The sequence below is a fragment of the Populus euphratica genome, unplaced genomic scaffold (genome assembly GCF_000495115.2).
Source record: "Populus euphratica unplaced genomic scaffold, PopEup_1.0 scaffold16.1, whole genome shotgun sequence".
NCBI lineage: Eukaryota > Viridiplantae > Streptophyta > Magnoliopsida > Malpighiales > Salicaceae > Populus > Populus euphratica.
The window spans coordinates 605,066-625,133 of NW_011499882.1; the positions used below are offsets into that span (position 1 = coordinate 605,066).

General features: G+C 32.8%; 1 protein-coding gene across 1 annotated transcript; it reads left to right on the forward strand.

Moving 5' to 3' along the window:
• Positions 1 to 10,075: 10,075 nt before the first annotated feature.
• LOC105129585 (subtilisin-like protease) lies at positions 10,076 to 13,196 on the forward strand. Its single transcript, XM_011031705.1, has one exon. It carries the CDS (start codon positions 10,730 to 10,732, stop codon positions 13,064 to 13,066), a length of 2,337 nt encoding a protein of 778 aa, XP_011030007.1. The 5' UTR covers positions 10,076 to 10,729; the 3' UTR covers positions 13,067 to 13,196.
• Positions 13,197 to 20,068: the final 6,872 nt, after the last annotated feature.

Consider the following 20,068-nt stretch of genomic DNA (forward strand, 5'->3'; position numbering starts at 1 on the left):
GATTAAATTGGATAAATCTGTTCCTTCACATTTTCGTTGCACTTCAGAATTACTATTTTTTGTTGCCAGGGGCTTTTTTTTACTTTTTATTTTTTTCATGGTATAATTATATATTATTTTTTAAATTTTATTTTCTTGAACTAGAGTCAAGAAGTTTTTTGTTCATTTTATTATAGTTTTTTTTTATAGTTATCATATAAAATTTTAATATATATAAAATATATTTAAAAAAAAAAGATATCTGAAGCACACATATCAATTAATAAGAAGAATTCACACCTTTCAGAAAACGAGTGTGAGCTCTTTTAATGGTTAAACACCACATTTTATTATGGCATTGAGAGTGGCACACCAAGATCTTATTGGTGGTGAGGCATGTATTAGCAACGGATAGGCAATACGACTCTAATGAACTTTTCTTCTTTTTTTTCCTCTTTTTTTCTCTCTTTTCTCTCTTTTTTTATTTATTTTTTTATATAATTTGATTTTTATTATTTTGATGGCTATTTATTTTAGTTCACACCTTTCAGAAAACGAGTATGAGCTCTTTTAATGGTTAAATATCACATTTTATTATGGCATTGAGAGTTGCACACCAAGATCTTATTGGTGGTGAGGAATGTATTAGCAACGGATAGGCAATACGACTCTAATGAACTTTTCTTCTTTTTTTTTTTCTTTTTTTTTCTCTCTTTTCTCTCTTCTTTTATTTATTTTTTTATATAATTTGGTTTTTATTATTTTGATGGCTATTTATTTTATTTTTTTATTTTTTTATAGATTATTTTTTTTAATTTTATCTCTCATCATTTGATTTCATTAATTTTTATATTAAATGTAATTTTTATTTTTTTAATTGTTATTTATTTTTTATCCTTTTTTTAATTGAATTTTGTTTTCAATTTTATTCTTTTTTATTCTTTTTTTAATTGAGTTGTGTTTTCAATTTTATTCTTTTTTATCTTTTTTTAATTGAGTTTTTTTTTAATTTCATCATTTAAAATTTAATTTTAATTTATTGTTATGACAAATTTGATCCTTTTTTATTTTTTAATTTATTATTATGACAAATTTGATCCTTTTTTATTTTTTTTTATTTTTTAATATATTTTTTAAATTTCATCTTTTATTATTTTAATATTTCTATTTAACCAAAGTATTGTAGTTTAGGATGGGAGTCTTGGAGGCTCTTATTTGGTGAGTCCAAAAAAGGCTCGTGAGCAGTATCTGTCCATCAATATCCAATCATAACCCTTAATTAAAGGGGTTTCTCTCATGAGAGCATGATTAAGAGACTGTTTGTTTACGTGTTAAAAATTACGTTTAAAGTAAAACGCAAGAGGTAAGTGTTTGGTAAAAAAAAAACCATTGATTACTGTTCATGGGCTCTATTAATTTCTGTGTTTGGAACACAGGATTGAAAGAAGCAGTTGAAGGCTGCTTTTCTTGCACTGTTCATATAATTGCACTGTTTAATGAATAGTATAATTAATATTACTAGTGTGTATGAGTACACTGTTCATGTGAATAGTGCAAGAGAATTGCACTGTTCATTTGCACTGTGTTTTTTTTTTTAAGTGTGGTAAGTTTTTTAATATTTTTTAAAATTAATTTAGAATGAATTTTATATCTGATAATATTTTATCTAATTTTATTATACATTATAAAAATTATAGAAACTATAGTCCTTGTCGGATTTATTTTATACATAATAAAATTATAGATGGTTTTATGGAATAATAAAAAATATTTTATATTAAGTATGATTTATTTTATGATGTAATAGCAATAATTAAATTAAAAATTATCAATATTAATATATATTTTAAAAGTTATTTTATAACCTTAATTTCAAAAGCATTTTTAACCAAATATATTAAACTACTTTTTGTTCAACTTCAATTTCAACCACAATTTTAATCAAATATCTATTTTTTCAAACCAATCTCAACTAAAAATATTTTTTATAAAACAATTGTTCTTAGTTCTTTGATAAATGAATTGTGAATACGATGGTGCAATTTTTTTATGAGAATCTTGAATATATAATTCTATAAAAAATTATTTATTCAAAGAATTACAAAATCATGAATATTTATGGAAAATAAATAGTCTAAAAATTATGTTTATTCTACTATTATTATCTAAACCACGCTAAACAGTTAGACTATCTAACCATAGTAATTATACTAATTAAATCGGACTTGTTTAAGTAATGTATTAAGCATTACTATAGTTTCTTTAATAAAAAAAATCATAATTAGTGGAAATTTAATCTTTTTCATCTTCTAAAATGACTTGCACAGTTTCTTATTTTTTATCCGGTAATATACCAAAATCTACACAAAACCTTCTAATGTTATTGCAATTGAGTTTTTAATTGAACCAATTACTCAATAATTTGATTGAAATGGGTCTAATTGCATTGATCTATAATGTTGTGTTTATGTTGATTTGTGAAGGATATCATCACTCCTAATTCTAAATCACAACATAATTCATCATAAATGCCATAATTTGCAACAAGCAATGACTTGCATTGGAAGTAACTATAAAACGTAGTTAAGAGCATTTCACAAGTATTTATTTGATGACTTTTACGAGAACTTTGTTCGAGATTCTAACATTTGTTTTTTGCAATAATAGGGCTACAATTGCATTAAAACATCAATCGCGATTGTGTTAGGAATTTTTACCAGTTTTTATCCATTTTCTTGTTTAGTGAGGCAATGGGATTGGATATACAATGATAATGATATATTGTCTATTTCTTTGGAATTATGTTTAAATTCATTCTAAAAGGTAGAATGTTTGATTTAAAAAAATATTAAATTAATTTTTTTTTAAAAAAATTATATAGTCTTGATTCGATTAAAGAGTTAAATTATATAGTCTTGATTCGATTAAAGAGATATGATTAGAAAGATGTTACTGTCTGTATACATTGTTGACTGCTGCCTTCATCTCCATGAAATGCACATGTAATGAGATTGATTGATGCCTTTAATGCCATTGTCAGATTTACCAGCGAGCAACCTGTTTAAGTCTCACTGCTATAATTTCTTTCCGACAGAACAACAAGGTTTCAGGTCTGGTTTGAGAGTCAAATTAATGAAGGCAAGTTCACATCTGCAGCTTCACTTCTAATTACTTAGCAATCATATTTTGACAAAAGCCATGTTCATTCGTAGGACCATCCCGACCTTGACTAGATTTTAAATTATAAAAACTAATTTTTTGATATGAAATAATTATATATAACCTAATTTTATGTAAATTATTTCTTATTTTTTTAATGTAATACACTTCGCTTTTTTTATATATAATTTACATCTATATATTTTGTTTTTTTAATTTTTCAATATGAAATTTTGTATATATTTTTTAAAGTTTATATCTTCATTGTTTCAAAAAAATTTCATATGAAATATTACAAATCTGAATATAATTTTTATTTTATTTTTTTGAGTTGACATAGATATCTCATGTGACCAGGGATTTGATGTCCTTGTTCGGATCAATTCATGGACAGAGTATAATAATTATAGGACCAACTAGATGGGCATGTTAATTTTGGTAGGAAAAAAAAACTTAAAATAAACATGGTTTTCTACCTTCCTTTTTTTATATAGGATAAAAATTTATTTTATTTAATTATTTTTATTTTTATACCTTCAACTAAATATATTTTTGTTTTTTTTTTCCAGTGGTCTCTTCCATTCTAGGACAATTCTATGACATTAACTAAATGCAAGAGGATTTTTTTCTTTATAATGAAAGGGAGACTTGTTCTATTTTTTTATTTATTATATAAGAACCGACTCTTCTTATTTGAAGTTTTCTGCTCTAAAAACACCCCCCCCATGAAGCCATTCTGTTTGTCTTAATTTTGCAAGTCGGTCACAGTGAAAAAAAATCCATCAAATCTTACCCGATGTTCATCATTCCAACTCAATTAGATTCGATTGTTAATAGATTGCGATGAATTTACGACCATATTATTTACAATTCAGTTTAGTTGGGTTATATCGAGGAAATGTGATGAAGAAAATGGGTAAAATTGATGAAATCATTTTTTATAGTGTCTCATTTGTCAGATTGGTAAACACTAGGGACCAGATTGGGAATTTCCATTGGGCTAGTAAAATGTTTCATGTTGGGTTCTCTTAGTCCAAGAATTCTGCCATTTTGGTCCAATAGAAATTGGGTTCTAGGCCCAAGTTTTACAAATTAAGGCAAAATAATTTATTTAATATTTCGGGAATCATGCAAATTTGAAAAGAAAATCATCCCAAATCCCAAATAAATAAATAAATAAATTCTAGTCTATTTGAATTGTGGAACCAACACATCACCAAAGCTTGAGGTTTTTCCTTTACTCAATTCGATAAGGCTCTCCCATGCTATTAATCTCGAATTTTATTTCCTTAAAAATCTTCAACCATGAGATGATTAGTGGGCTCCACTGATGTTTCCCCTATGATCGATCGCATACGAACCACTTGATCCTCCTCAGACCAGTGAGATCTTACCTCCAGATGGGTTCGAAAGATTTTTCTAGCAAAACTTCTATCAACTGTTCAAATCAAATTCGTGTGGGCTATTAATGTCTTCGCAGCTTATTGGGCTTATCTCCACAAATATGGATTTCCACGTTAAAATAACAAAAAATCTTAATAAAATCTATTCTTAATGACACAATTAGGGTGGCTAAGCTAAGGTATACTTTTTCTCAAGTATGCAATTGAAGAATGCTATTCTTAATGCTTCGACGCAAAATCTTAATAAAATCTCAGGCTATAATCAAACACAAAGTATTCTCGAGAATAAGTGGAAATCTGATAAATATGCTAACTTCTTTCCATGCGTCATCGAGGACCTTAATCTCATGACACTTTTCTCTCTATCATAGTTTTTAAACCCAGCCCGGTGGCTAACCCGGTCCAAGACCCGGGTTCCGGATTTTGACCGGGTCACCGGGTTTTGACCGGATCGAACGGGTCGGCCGGGTCAATTTCTATTTTAAAAAAAATTCAAAACGACGTCGTTTTAATAAAAAAATAAATAAAAGTCAACGGGTTACCACCGGGTTTTGACCGGGTTTTGCCGGGTCATCCGGGTTTCCGGGTCAACCCGCCGGGTCGACCGAGTCACGCCGGGTCATAGCTTACCTTATTTTTTCATCAACCCGGCCCGGTTCCAGCCCCGGGCCGGGTTTTAAAACTATGCTCTCTATGCTAATAATAAATAACCCTAGTTCTCTTTCAACAATTGTAATTTCAAAGAAGTCCTTAATCCAGTGATCTTTACTAGTTTTTTGCTTGGTTACTAACCTAATGGACTTGCATTTCAGTTTAAACTATTTTGATTATTTTTAGGTTAAAGTCGATTAATATAATAGGTTAATTCATATCTTAGTTAATGATAAGTTATGATTTCTCAAATCAATCTCATTTAAGAGATAACATATAAAAATTACAATCTAAAATAAAGTTATACATTTTTAAGTGTTCAACTCCAAGTTAAGTTAGATATATACACGCTCAACTCTATATTAAACCTAAACATATCTATATTTATTTTCATGTTGGACTCAGTTGTGTCTACGCCAAACTCTATGTTGGGCATGACCGCATCCATGCCTTGCTCCACTTGAGGCTTGAACACAACTACGTCCAGCTTCATATTGGGCATGAATACACATGCATTTCATTTTTTTTGGGCTTCAGATATAAATTAAGCCCAATATTTCTCAAATCTAGTATGAAACTGAAAAATTATTTTGTACTGAGCTCTCTATACCCTGAGTCTGAATTAATAATTATGATATATGTACATCATAATCTTATTAAATGCAAACAAGTCGTCCATGCTTACATTAATCGGATATAATAATATAATTAGTAAAATAATATTATTCTACTTATATAAGATGATTTTTTTTATCTCTTTTACGTTATATAAAGTAAGTCAAGTCAGGTAATATAAAAGGAAGTATGAATTTACAAGAAAGGGGTCGAAAAACCTTATACTTTAAGATAAAAAAAAATACATTTTCTGTTTGTTTTTAAATTCTATATCTTTTTCTTTCTTCTTTTTATCTTTGTAAAAGCTCATTAATACTTTTATTAATATATTTTATTATAAAAAAAATAAAATTATAGTACTGACTTGATTTTTAAAAAATTCTTTATCAAAACCTCAAGAGATTTTGTACAGGCTTTTATTCCTGAAGAGTTGATATTTTTCTAGAGAAGAATTTGCTCAAGAAAATGCCTGCGTGGTTTTAAAGTGAATATCATTAAATATACTATAAAGATTATAGGGGGATTTAAAGGAATAATTCACCTTAAAATATTCTCTGTAATCTTTATAACCTCATGAATTAACTTGATTAAATGTAAATGCATCTCGATGAGGTCAAATAAATAAATATAATAATATTCTAAATTAAATTCGAAGGTGGAGACAGACCGAACTGACAAGAGGTGTTCTTTTGACTTTTGAATATAAATAGAAACGAAGACCAATAGACCACCAACAAATCCATCTGCTCATTTTCAGCCCATGGGCGTTCTCTCTTTGTTATTCCCACTGGCTGTGGAACAATGAAGGCAAATGGAGAATCGAGGGCCAACCAGGTTAGGTTGCCATGGAATGTGAACTTGATTTGATATGAATGGAGGAGGCGTGCTATTTATTTACACTTGCTTTATGGCACTCATGAACGCAACACGTCAAGTGAAGTTCATTGGCGTGTTTTTCTCGGTTTTAGATTTATAGTAAGAAATTTATCATAGCCCATCATGAGTTTTATTTTTTTGTGAAACTTTATCTTCATTATATTTTGATTTGTATTATAATTTGTATTTTACTCATATTTTTCAGCTAAAAAGTAATATTATAACTGACAATAAAAAACTTTAATATATTTAAAGATTTTGATGGAATATAAACTTATTTAATTAAGTTTTTTTATTAAAAAATAATTTCTTTATAATTTTATATAAAAATTTATAAAATTAATAGTGCTAGACTTAATTATTTTTTCCTAGTATCAAACTCAATTTACCCAAAACTTAGTATATTATCAAGCTCAATAACGTATTTATTTTTCTAAAAATTTATATTTATAAAATTTTCTTAATCTGATGTATTTTTAATAAAAATATATTAATAAAAACTTGATTTATCAGTATTTATTTTTATTTAATTCATTTAAATAAAGAAAGTGTATTAATTGACAATTATGTTAAAATTGATAAAATTTTAAATTATTTAAAAAAATAGAAACAAGATATATATATATATATATTCCACGTTAAAGGAAAAAAAAAAAGAAATAACCAAAAAAGGTATGGCCAGATGAAAATAATTGAGTGCTGTAATTATAGCATCCTTCGACGACTTTTTGTGCATAGTTGAGCTGAGCATTCACATCGAGGCCAAACTTATCGAATCAGTCGGCCAGTCGGTGGGGTAGCCAATGCAACCTGTCATGAATGAGGGGGTGATTGGTAATATAATTTTTATTATTTTTTAAAATATTTTTTACTCATAAATATATTAAAATTTAATTTTTAAAAGAAATTTTTAATACCAGTATATTAAAACATATAAAAATACTAAATAACACTAATTTGAAAATAAATTTCTTTTTAAGATGTCTATAGAACACAAAAACAATTGTTTTCCAAAAATATTAAAAAAATTTATTTTAAATTAATATATTTTTTATGTTTTCAAATCATTTTGACTTGTTAATTTTAAAAATAATTTTTAAAAAATAAAAAAATATTATTAACATACTTTTTTAAATAAAAAATATTTAAAAAACAACCACATTTTCACAAGCAAAATTATTAGTATGCAATTGAAGAATCCTCTTCTTAATGCTTCAAAGTAACAATATTTTTTTTATTTTTTAAAATATTTTTATTTAAAAATATATTAAAATAATTTTTTTGAAGTACTTTTTTATATCAACCCATTAAAATATCTGAAAATACCAAAATAATATTAATTTAAAATAAAAAAATAAAATATTTAATATTTTTAAAATATAAAAACAAACAAAACTTCAAAACAACTGTTTTCATATGCATCATATAATACTCTTTCTTTAGAATGCAATTGAAGAATCCTATTCTTAATGCTTCACAGCAAAATCTTAATAAAATCTCAGGCAATCAAGCACAAAGTATTCTCTCAATGAGTGGAAATCTAATAAGCATCCTAACCTTTTTCCATGCCTCATCAAGACCTTTAATCTAATTGCACTTTTCTCTCCATATTAATAATAAATAAACCTATTTCTTTTGCAACAATTTCAAATAAGTCCTTATTGGTTTTTTGCATAGTTACTAACATGATGGAGTTGGATTTCATTCTAAATTATTTTGATTTTTTAATAGGTTAAGTTATCATCATCTAGTTAACTTGATTAAATTTGACGCGCAACTTCATCATCTAGTTAACTTGATTAAATTTGAATATGACTTGTGTTGACTGGATTATTTTTAAAATATTTTAAAAATAAATAAATTATAGCAATATTATTTTCGATAAAACGATTGGCCAGAACTCGGGAATTAATCCCGTGACACACCGATCCAAGACAGATCTCAAACCAGTGAAGAGAACCATGTTTTTTTTCCACAACACAGTTTGATCAAGTGTAATGTCTTGTCAAGAGGACTCCACTAAGTAAGTGGCTTGTACAAATTGACAGCTGGGATTTTCGAAGAACATAGACAAACAGGAAGGGGGGCAAAAAAGATTCCAATCATGTCATGTGTATATATAGCCACTATTCCCAGTAAGAAATTATCATTTGCAATGGGGATGGGACCATAGTTGTCCCATCATACTTCTAGATTTTTATTATTATTTAAAAAATATTTAATTTTAAATTATTTTTTTATTTTTTTAAATCTTTTTGATATATTAATATAAAAAATTAAAAATAATATGATCTTACTATATTTCAAAATAAAAATTATTTAAAAAAACAATGTAATATCAAACATGCTATCCAACCTAGAATAATAATTAGATTTTACAAGTAATTTCTCCAACACTGCCATAATCTTTCTTATTTTCCGGTAAAATGAGGTAGGATTAAAAGGGGTCCCCTATCTTCCTTTCCTTTGCAGCGGTGTTCAAGTGTTCTAGCTGTTCATTTGTCCTTGTAGTAAGCATGAATTTGATGCTGTGATAATCTTTGCTGTTGTAGTTTGAAAACGTGAGTTTAGAACAGATTATAGATTTTTATGATCAAGATTTTAAGAGGAAGTTTCCATGAAATTTATGTAAAACTATAGTGTATTGATTGAAAAAATAGATCATGACAGAACACATACAGCATGGAACACACAGCGTGAAACAGGTAAACAAAAAGAGACTAGATAATAAACTAAGATTTCTTTTTGCAATACGTGGCAGCAAGCCTTTGAACTCCATTACCCCCCGCTTTTCAAAGCAATTCACATCAATTTCAGCAGTGAATTATCTTGGAGAAAACAACGAAGACGTGAGATTCAAAATGCCACGACCAAAAAGCATTGCTAATAGAAATGGAAGAAAAACAAATCTGCTTTTAGGAGGCCTGAGCTGCATTACTTCTTGCTTTACAGTAGTGAAATGCGCCTAAAGCACATCTCAGGCATAGAGAAGAATATTTTTTTAACAAGGATCCTTTATGCCTTGAATATGAAGGAAAGTTGTTTGTTTTATATTCATGAGGTGCTCACCTTTTTCAACTTTCCACCACATGGGATTGCTACTTGCTTGTCCTTATACAAGAACTTCGAGAGGTGAAACAAGGCTATATATAGGTGAGTGGGATTTAGTAAGATTTGAGTTCAACTAGCAAATAAATGGTTGGTGGATTTATATATTGAAATTGGATGAATATATAAAAATATATAGTGGTTAAGATTGTTTCAAGATAAAGATTTTGATAACAGTGAACCCTAATCCTATTCGACCTTTCCAAAAAGCTTTAGAAGATGATGATGAGTTTCCAAAATAAAGCAAGAAGAAATACTTGAGATTTTCCTACTAAATGGAAGGTGAGGACATGTTTCCTCTGAGTGCAGGGACCATATGTTCAGATCATTCCCTGTAGCATACCCCAGCAGCATTTAAGAGATTCTGCACAAGACCGAAATTCCCGCCCCAATGACATTCACAGTACCATAGTCCCACTATCTAACTCGCTGAAATCCTGATTGTCTTTTACAATTGGTCCTTTCCCCGTCACCAAAGAACCTCAGGATGGCTTCTATTATATAGGTTTTTTCTGTGAAAAAAATCAAGGCCTGAGGGTGGTAAGGAGCTCCATCAGTACCAGTAGACCTTTTGTTTTGAGCAAGTCACATGTGAGAAATGTCCAAGCTAGTCCACAGGTGATAGCAGAGCTAAAAACATATATAGATACCGAGCCAGATTTGAGAAAAGAAAAAAATAAAGTGTTTCACGTTGGACCATAACCAAATTAACTCCAGCCCCTAGCCAAGCCTCCTAACTTTCTTCAACAGGCATTCATGAAACAACCACCTGCTTTAATTACCTGTACTACAGCAGGATGGTGTAAGTGTCCTTCCTGGGTCCTTGCGATTAGGTATATCTAGGCTCCAAACACTACCTCCATAACCCCCTCTCATTCCGCTTTGCTTTCTCCTTCACTTCGTTCTCCAAGCGAAACCCTTCTTTCTTGACCCGAAAAATGTTTGAAATTCCAGTGAAATGGCTGGTTTTCATTCTAACAGTTTATCTACCTTTCAACATTGTCGTTTCTATGAACAACCCATTGACAAGAAAGACTTACATTGTCCAAATGGATAGGTCTGCAAAGCCAGAATACTTCACCAGTCACCTTGAATGGTATTCATCGAAGGTACAGTCAGTATTGTCTAAGCCTGAAATTGAAGGCAATGCAGATGAGGAGGACAGGATAATTTATAGCTACGAGACTGCTTTTCATGGGGTTGCCGCCAAGTTGAATGAAGAAGAAGCTGAAAGACTAGAGGAAGCAGATGGAGTAGTGGCTATTTTCCCAGAGACTAAATATCAACTACACACAACAAGAAGCCCCATGTTTCTTGGGCTTGAACCTGAAGACAGCGCGAGTGTCTGGTCTGAAAAACTTGCAGACCATGATGTCATTGTGGGAGTGCTGGACACAGGGATTTGGCCAGAGAGTGAGAGCTTCAATGACACAGGCATGACTCCAGTGCCTACTCACTGGAAAGGGATGTGTGAGACGGGCAGGGGTTTTCAGAAACATCATTGTAACAAAAAAATTGTCGGTGCTAGAGTCTTCTACAAAGGATATGAAGCTGTTACTGGCAAAATCAATGGGCAAAACGAGTATAAATCGCCAAGAGATCAAGATGGTCATGGAACTCACACAGCAGCTACAGTTGCTGGCTCTCCAGTTCGTGGAGCAAATCTGTTGGGCTATGCTCATGGAACCGCAAGAGGGATGGCACCTGGGGCTAGAATTGCAGCTTACAAGGTTTGCTGGGCTGGTGGATGTTTCAGCTCAGATATTCTGTCCGCAGTTGATAGAGCGGTAGCTGATGGAGTGAATGTCTTATCAATATCTTTGGGTGGCGGGGTTTCGTCTTACTACCGCGACAGTTTGTCCATAGCTGCCTTTGGATCAATGGAGATGGGTGTTTTTGTTTCATGCTCAGCGGGAAATGCAGGACCTGAACCTGCCAGCCTCACCAATGTCTCACCATGGATCGCCACAGTTGGTGCTAGTACTATGGACAGAGATTTTCCAGCCACTGCCAAGCTAGGAACTGGCAGAACTATATCTGGAGTTTCACTCTATAAAGGCCGAAGGACTTTGTCGTCACGGAAAAAATATCCTCTAGTTTACATGGGAGGCAACTCTAGCAGCCTCGACCCAAGTTCATTGTGCTTGGAAGGAACTTTAAATCCTCGCGTTGTTGCTGGAAAGATTGTGATATGTGAACGCGGTATTAGTCCTCGAGTTCAAAAGGGTCAGGTAGCAAAACAAGCAGGAGCAGTAGGCATGATTCTAGCAAATACAGCAGCAAATGGAGAGGAGCTGGTTGCAGACTGTCACCTGCTTCCAGCAGTTGCAGTGGGAGAGAGAGAAGGGAAATTGATAAAAAATTATGCTTTAACTAGTCGAAATGCAACTGCAACTCTAGCTTTTCGTGGTACAAGTTTGGGAATTAGGCCTTCTCCAGTAGTGGCAGCATTTTCATCCAGAGGACCAAATTTACTGACTCTTGAGATTCTGAAACCTGATATTGTTGCACCCGGTGTGAACATACTTGCTGCTTGGACTGGTGATTTAGGTCCATCAAATTTGCCAACAGATCACAGGAGGGTGAAGTTCAACATTCTCTCTGGAACTTCCATGTCCTGCCCACATGTTAGTGGAATTGCTGCCTTGCTCAAGGCTAGGCACCCAGAATGGAGTCCAGCAGCAATCAAATCAGCACTGATGACAACAGCTTATGTTCATGATAACACACACCATCCACTGAAAGATGCTTCAGCAGCTACTCCTTCAACCTCTTTTGATCATGGTGCAGGGCACATAAACCCAATGAGAGCTCAAGACCCGGGTCTGATTTATGACCTTGAACCTCAGGATTACTTCGATTTTCTCTGCACCCAGAAGCTTACTCCAACAGAGCTGAAAGTTTTCGGCAAGTACGCAAACAGGTCTTGTCGACATTCTCTTGCAAATCCAGGGGATTTGAACTATCCATCTATCTCAGCAGTTTTCCCAGATGATACTTCGATTAAAGTTTTGACCCTCCACAGAACTGTTACCAATGTTGGCCTTCCAACTTCAACATACCATGTAGTGGTCTCACCATTCGAAGGAGCAACAGTTAAAGTCGAACCAGAAATCTTGAAGTTCACTAGGAAAAATCAGAAACTATCTTACAAGATCATCTTCACCACGAAGACTAGGCAAACAATGCCTGAGTTTGGAGGTTTGGTATGGAAGGATGGAGCACACAAAGTAAGAAGCCCAATTGCTATCACTTGGTTGACACCACTTACATAAATCATGCTATTGATTTTAACATTTGAGTATCGATGTTCTTTGCAATAATTAGAATGTTTTGTAAAGAATCCAGAGGCTCGCTCTTTTTTATCACATGGAATGGAATGCCTGCTCTTTGTTTTTCTTGCAGTCATCAATGAAATAGCTTGGACTGACCCATCCAATTTGTAGTCATAAACCTATAGATGTAAACTAACAAACAGAACATGAGGAAGGAGGGCCATTTGTTATGCCAGGGGCAGCTATCCATCTTCCCTGTAACTCATAGTCGGTTCATTTCATATGTCTACTTCAATTTCTTAATGCACTTCAAAAGGTGTCGGATTTAACTATATTTCTACCTTGTTCTGGTTCAAAAGTTTATGTTTATTCGTCTTTGCCGAGAAACTAATATTGCAGATATGAGTACTGATACTGAACAAGAAGATTCAGATTTCCATCAAGAAGTTTTTGAAGCAGAAGGTATCTTTGCCCAAGATATTACTATAGACAACACTGTCTTAGAACAGGTAAGTAAGATTGACTTATCTTTAAATTCAGAAGATGTGTTTAAATATTTAGGCACAATAGCTTCTTTACAAAATAAATTATTTCGTAGGAAAAATCATATTATTACCTGTGTAGGTACTAGAGAATATCCCATTGATATTAAAGATACTCGTGGTAGCACAGAAATACCTTTAGTCCTAAAGGAAGAAATTTCACAGAAATTATCTAGGTTCCCACCTGAGATACGAAAAACTATTTCTTACATACACGTAGGAAGTATAAAAGTTATGTTAAAATCTACATTTAGAGTAGGTATTAACAGTCCTGTCAAGTTAGCTATACTAGACAGAAGAATGAACGATACGAAAAATGCTATTTTCGGAGCAGTACAAGGAAATTTGGCTTACGGAAAGCTAATTTTTACTTGTAACCCCAAGATAGGTGTACCCTTAAGTACAAAAAACATAAATTCCATAATATGTTTGGCTCATGAATTTGAGAAAACAGACTTAATGCAGAATGGTGATATGCCTCTCAGTATTACATATAAGATTTGTTATTCTTTAACAAATAGTCATCATTCGATGATTTTCAAAAATAAAGAACCCATCAGTATAGATGGTGTCTTTAAAGAATTTGGACAAATATCCAAAACTCCATTTCAACAGGTTGATCCTCTTGATTCAATATGGGCAATGAATTTAACGCCTAAACCTTTCTTAGGTAGTCAACCTAAGTTACAAATTACAGGAACCACAAGTTCCCAACCAAAATATAGGAACCTTACTTCTGACCAAGACGAAGATAATCCTACAGTCATAAACAATTGGACATATAATCCAAATTGGAAATATGGTTCGAGTTCCAGCAACTCTAACCCAGAAGCTTTAGTTAAAGCTAAATATAGGATGTGTGGTCTTCCACCACCACCACAGGATAGCTTAGCTGCTATTAGTAAAAGAATCAATCATTTAAGCCTCGACTTATCTGACCAAGAATTATAATGAATAATCCTCATTTAACTAAACCACATATTTTCTTTAATAAGAAATATATAGGGTTAAAACAACAACCTGTTATAGTCAATCCACCGCCGTACACTTATTACGGAGGACGCGGAATTGATGGTTGTCTCAACCATTTACATAATATTAACTCAGTCCTAGGATCTGTGTTAATCCTGGTTACTAGTCTAACCAACATGTTCGGGTTACCACCCAAACACATTTTCAGTGGGGGGGAGAGTGACATTGAAGACTTTCCAAAACCTTCCAAAAATCCACAATTTACTGATATTGGATTAAAAGATCTAGTTTCAAATGTTCATACAACATTAGGAACTTTAGAAAAAGATTATAGAACTTCTAAAGTTTTATTAGAAAACATGAATCTAAGACTCCAGTCTTTAGAACAAAAAATAGGATTGTTAGAATCCCTAAATACTACCTTACAAGGTGTAGATATCCAAAAGATAGAACAAATATTAGCTGTCGTTCAAAATATAGATCAAAAAGTCTAAAAATATGTCTGGAAAAATAGATAACCTAGAAAGAGTTGTCCTTAAACTCTCAGATGATTTCAAATTACTTGAAGATAAACAGATAACTGTCCTACAAAGACATATAGAGACATCAGCTGCCTCTATAATTGCAGCCATTAGAAAAGACTTAGAAGAAATAAAAACTAGTCTTCTCCTAATAAGTGATGCAATAAAAGGATGTGCTGACAGCATAAAAGCATGTGAATGCAATAAAGAAATTCTCGCAGCATTCGAGAAAAAACTAGATAGTGTTCCTTTGGCCACACCCATAGGACCTACACCAACAACCTCACCTACCATAGGAATGGCTAGAGATGAAAAATCCCCATCAGGATTAAAACCAGCAACGATAACTTCGTTCACATATATCCCTCGACCATGAAGGAATATAAAACAGTAAAAGAACAACTGTTAGAATACTATATGGCCCATGACCATAATAATTGGACTAATACAGTCATTAAAGTTCTGAGTTGTGAAGACCCAGAAATCGAACAGGCCCCGGCCCAATACGAGGATTTGAATGTCCTTGTTGCTATACCCAATCCTAGGTATCAAAATCTCAATGTTGAGATAGACGAAACCTTTGATGATAATATAGGTTCAACCCAAGCTGAATCCTCAGCCCAAGGTGCCTCAAGACATCCACCTAGTGGAGTGAGTTATGATAGGCCTTCAAGGTCTAGACCACCTAGAAGTCATAACACGACTTACCAAAGTGGACCAGTAGGAGGTTCATATAGATCAGGAACAGGTAGATTTCAGAGATATAATGTCCCTGAAGACTATACCCCTGAAAGAAAATATGCAGTTGACATTTTAGACATTGACTGTGTAGACAGTAAAGAAAGGAGAAGAAGAATCCAAGCTTGGCATAACTCTCTTCGCCTTATAATTGCTACAGATGATAAGTTATCTGATGACTTAGAATTAGCTTATATCTTGATGATTAATAAATCCTCTAGATTAGCAAATGACTTATTGAAGGAATCAATAAGGAAGAATTTATGAGAGGATCTTCAGAAGATTTTCTCCAAAATATAGTAAATCTGTTATCCACAGCTTTTCTAGGAACAAATTATCTTAACGATGGTGAAAATCAAGTTAGGATAAAACAAGAAGCCTCACGCGAGAGAATGACTAAGTTACAGATCTGTGATCTGTGTTATCTAGATCAGTTCACATGTGACTATGAAGAAGCCCTCTTAAGTGTCCCTACTTTTGAATGGGTTAGTTACATTGAAGGATATCTAAGAAAAATTCCTTATATAGGAAAAGAAAGCCTTGAAGAATATCAAGCCTTACGACCTATTAGCAAATTAAGTCTAATAGCAGCCAAAAATATAGTTTCTAAGAAACTCACAAAAATATGCACTGAAAGACAGTTACTAAAAAGAACAAAGAAAATTAACCTTTGTTGTCCTGAATTTCAAGGACCAGAAACTATGTATGGTTGTCAAACTATTCCACAAATTAAAAAATGGAAAAAGAAACTTAAAAAGAAATATAGGTTTGCCAAACCTAGAAAGAAAAAGTATTATAAGAATCCAAAACGGTATAAAAAATATTTTGGTCATCCCAAACAGAAAAAACGTTTCTTCAGAAAACGTAGAAATTATAAAGATCTTAAAGGTCTCAATGAAGAACCTAAAACTATGTCTAGTTCAGACAAACAAGCCTTCTGCCCTCAGAAGAAGAAAACTTGTAAATGCTGGATTTGCCAACAAGTTGGACATATGAGTTATGAGTGTCCCAATACCCAAGGATCTAAGGCTCAATCTAAAGCCTTTGAAGAAGTAGTTCTAGAAGAAGCCCTAGAACAATATAACCTTGCCTAGTTAGAAACCTTAGATGATGTCAGCAGTGACGAAGAACTCTATTATTTAGAGTCAGACAGTGATTACGAATCCGATGACTATTCAGAGACAGGCTCTGATAGCACGGATCAAGAGTAATCTTGAAGATAAAATTCCCACATGGGAAGAATTAGAAACGATAGATGGATGGGACCATTTACTTGATGACAACACTACATTGTGTTTTGAACCCAATAATAAGTCTGAAAAGCTCACAGACAAGGAAATCAATGATTTCTTAGAAAAAGATACTTTACCATTATGTAAAGTAGACGAAACAATAGACTTAAGCCAAGTCGTTTGGACTGACTTAAACACCGTTCCACAAGAAGAAATTCTTGATTTAGGACGTCTTACCAGACAAACACGTACTCATGTAAATTCTATTTACATTAGAGGAACTTTATCCTTTAGCGGATACAGAAAATTCAACATAGATTGCTATGTAGATACAGGTGCTAGTATGTGTTTAACTAATAAAAACATTATACCACCTAATTTCTGGATTAAAACTCCTAATCCAATATATGCTAAATTAGCAGATGATACAATCCACACTCTAGATATTGTGGCTGAACGCATAGAAATCCTAATCCAGGATAAAATCTTTATCATTCCGACTCTGTACCAAACAGAATCTCGTTATGATATTCTCCTTGGTAATAATTTTTGTCGACTTTATGAGCCTTTTGCTCAGTGGGGCAAAATTATTATCTTTCACCATGAAGGACAAACTGTTGTTTGCCCTAAAATAACCCGTGCATACCATCGTGGTCAGCCTGGTTTTTTAGCCTCTCAGAAACATGGTAGCCATACCAAGGTTCCTGAACCCGAAAATATTGTTCAAAATCTTGATTTTGACCAAAAAAGTTTGGGGGAGAGTTTATGTACTTTTACACCACCCACACAAGAAGAAGAATTTTTGTTAAATCTTATGAGTATCTCTATTATTGAAGATAAATTAAAAATGGTTTGTAGTGACAATCCATTAGATAATAATATCTCTAAATACAAATTTAGAGCCCACATTGAATTAGTTGATAAAACAACTAAAATAAAAGTCCCTCCAATGCAGTACACTGCACCAGATAGAGAAGAATTTGCTAAGCAAATTAAAGAATTATTAGATGCCAATCTAATAGAACCCAGTAAGTCTCCACACTTTAGTCTTGCTTTCTTAGTCAATAAGCACTCAGAACAGAAACGTGGAAAAAGAAGGATGGTAATCAACTATAAAAAATTGAATGACCATACGATAGGTGATGGATACCTACTACCAAGAAAGGATGAACTGTTAGATCAGATTCGTGGAAAAAAGCTATTTTCCTCTTTTGATTGTAAAAGTGGATTTTGGCAAGTGCTGTTGGATGACAGCTCACAATCTTTAACTGCTTTCACATGCCCACAAGGACACTTTCAGTGGAAAGTAATGCCTTGCGGCCTAAAGCAGGCACCGTCCATATTTCAAAGACATATGGATGAGACCTTCAAAGGATTTGAATCCTTTTTTCGTGTCTATGTCGATGATATTATTGTGTTCAGCAATAATGATAAAGATCACATCATACATGTGACTAAAGTCTTAGATAGATGTAAAGAATTAGGTGTCATCCTATCTTTACCGAAAGCTCAATTATTCAAGGAATCAATCAATTTCCTTGGCCTCATAATTGATAAAGGACAATTAAAGCTACAAAGTCATATAGGAAATCACCTAAGTGAATTCGATAGTAACATAACTGATAAAAAACAGTTACAAAGGTTTTTAGGCATATTAAATTATGTTTCTAATTTCTGCCCAAAAGTTGCTCAAATTCGCCAGCCTTTACAGGCCAAATTAAAGAAAGACACTGTTTGGCAGTGGACTACAGAAGATACCAACTATGTTGATAAGCTTAAGAAAGCAATAAAACATCTTCCACCTGTCCATCATCCTGGACCTGAAGAACCCTTAATTATTGAGACAGATGCCTCAGATAAGTATTGGGGAGGAATCCTTAAAAGTCAACCAGTCGAAGGACCGGAATTAATATGTGGATATGCAAGCGGGACCTTTAAACCTGCTGAACAAAACTACCACAGTAACGAAAAGGAGCTTCTTGCTCTTCTAAATACCATCAAACGGTTCCAAATAAGATTCAAAGCAAGAACTGATAATAAACATGTGTTTTATTTCTTAAACACTAATATTGCAGGTTCTTATAAACAAGGAAGATTAGTCAGATGACAACTCTGGCTACAATATTTTGATATAGAATTTGAATACGTAGAAGGAATCAACAACGTGTTTGCAGACGCATTCTCAAGAGAATTGGCAGAAAAATGTCAGTCCAAAACCTGACAGAACAGATTAAGGAAATAGACCTCAAAATCCAAAGAGCTGAATCCATCATTCAGGAAAAGAAGCTGAAGATCACCAGTCTTCAATTAAAGAAAGGTAAGTTGATTTCTCAACTCAAAAATAAAGCTATTCCAGCTGAGGGTCTCCTTGAGAGATTCACTCAAAAGATGGCATCAGCCAGGGAAAACAGTGGACAGCCTTTACAGGCTCCCTCCACAGGAGAGATTTTGTCTTCTCCTCAAAAGATAGAACCAATGGTTCTACCTCTAGTCTCATCTCAGGAGGCTAGTCCAAAAGATGAAGTAGCTTACGCTTCAACCTCTTCCAGTAAGCATTATGTTATTTTTAACGGCCCAAATGCAGGTTGTTACAAAGAATGGTCAACAATCCAACCATTAGTAAATGGAAAACCTTATGCTTTCCAAGGATTCCCAAATTATGAAGCTGCACGAAAAGCTTTCACAGACTATTGTGTAAAACACAACAACCCAGTTCACAGTATCCTAAAACTTATCACTCCCAGTGATATGCTTCACCCCTCTCTTCAAAAGACACCCTCTTTTGCAGATAAAGCCAGACTACCAGCAAACCCAGTAGTCTCTAGAGAAAAATCTTACCAAAGATTTCATAAAGTCCAAAACAAAGACCTTCATGAACATGAATTCATAGGGTTTGATGTTTTTAATCATTACTTCAGACTTGCTGAAGTAACCAACTTTTCCACTAACTGTTTTGTTAGTCTCAAACATGGACAGAGATTGTTCAACATCACTGAA

Excerpts from the sequence above, each read along its gene's own strand:
- LOC105129585 (XM_011031705.1), top strand. The coding sequence starts at position 10,730 with ATGTTTGAAATTCCAGTGAAATGGCTGGTTTTCATTCTAACAGTTTAT.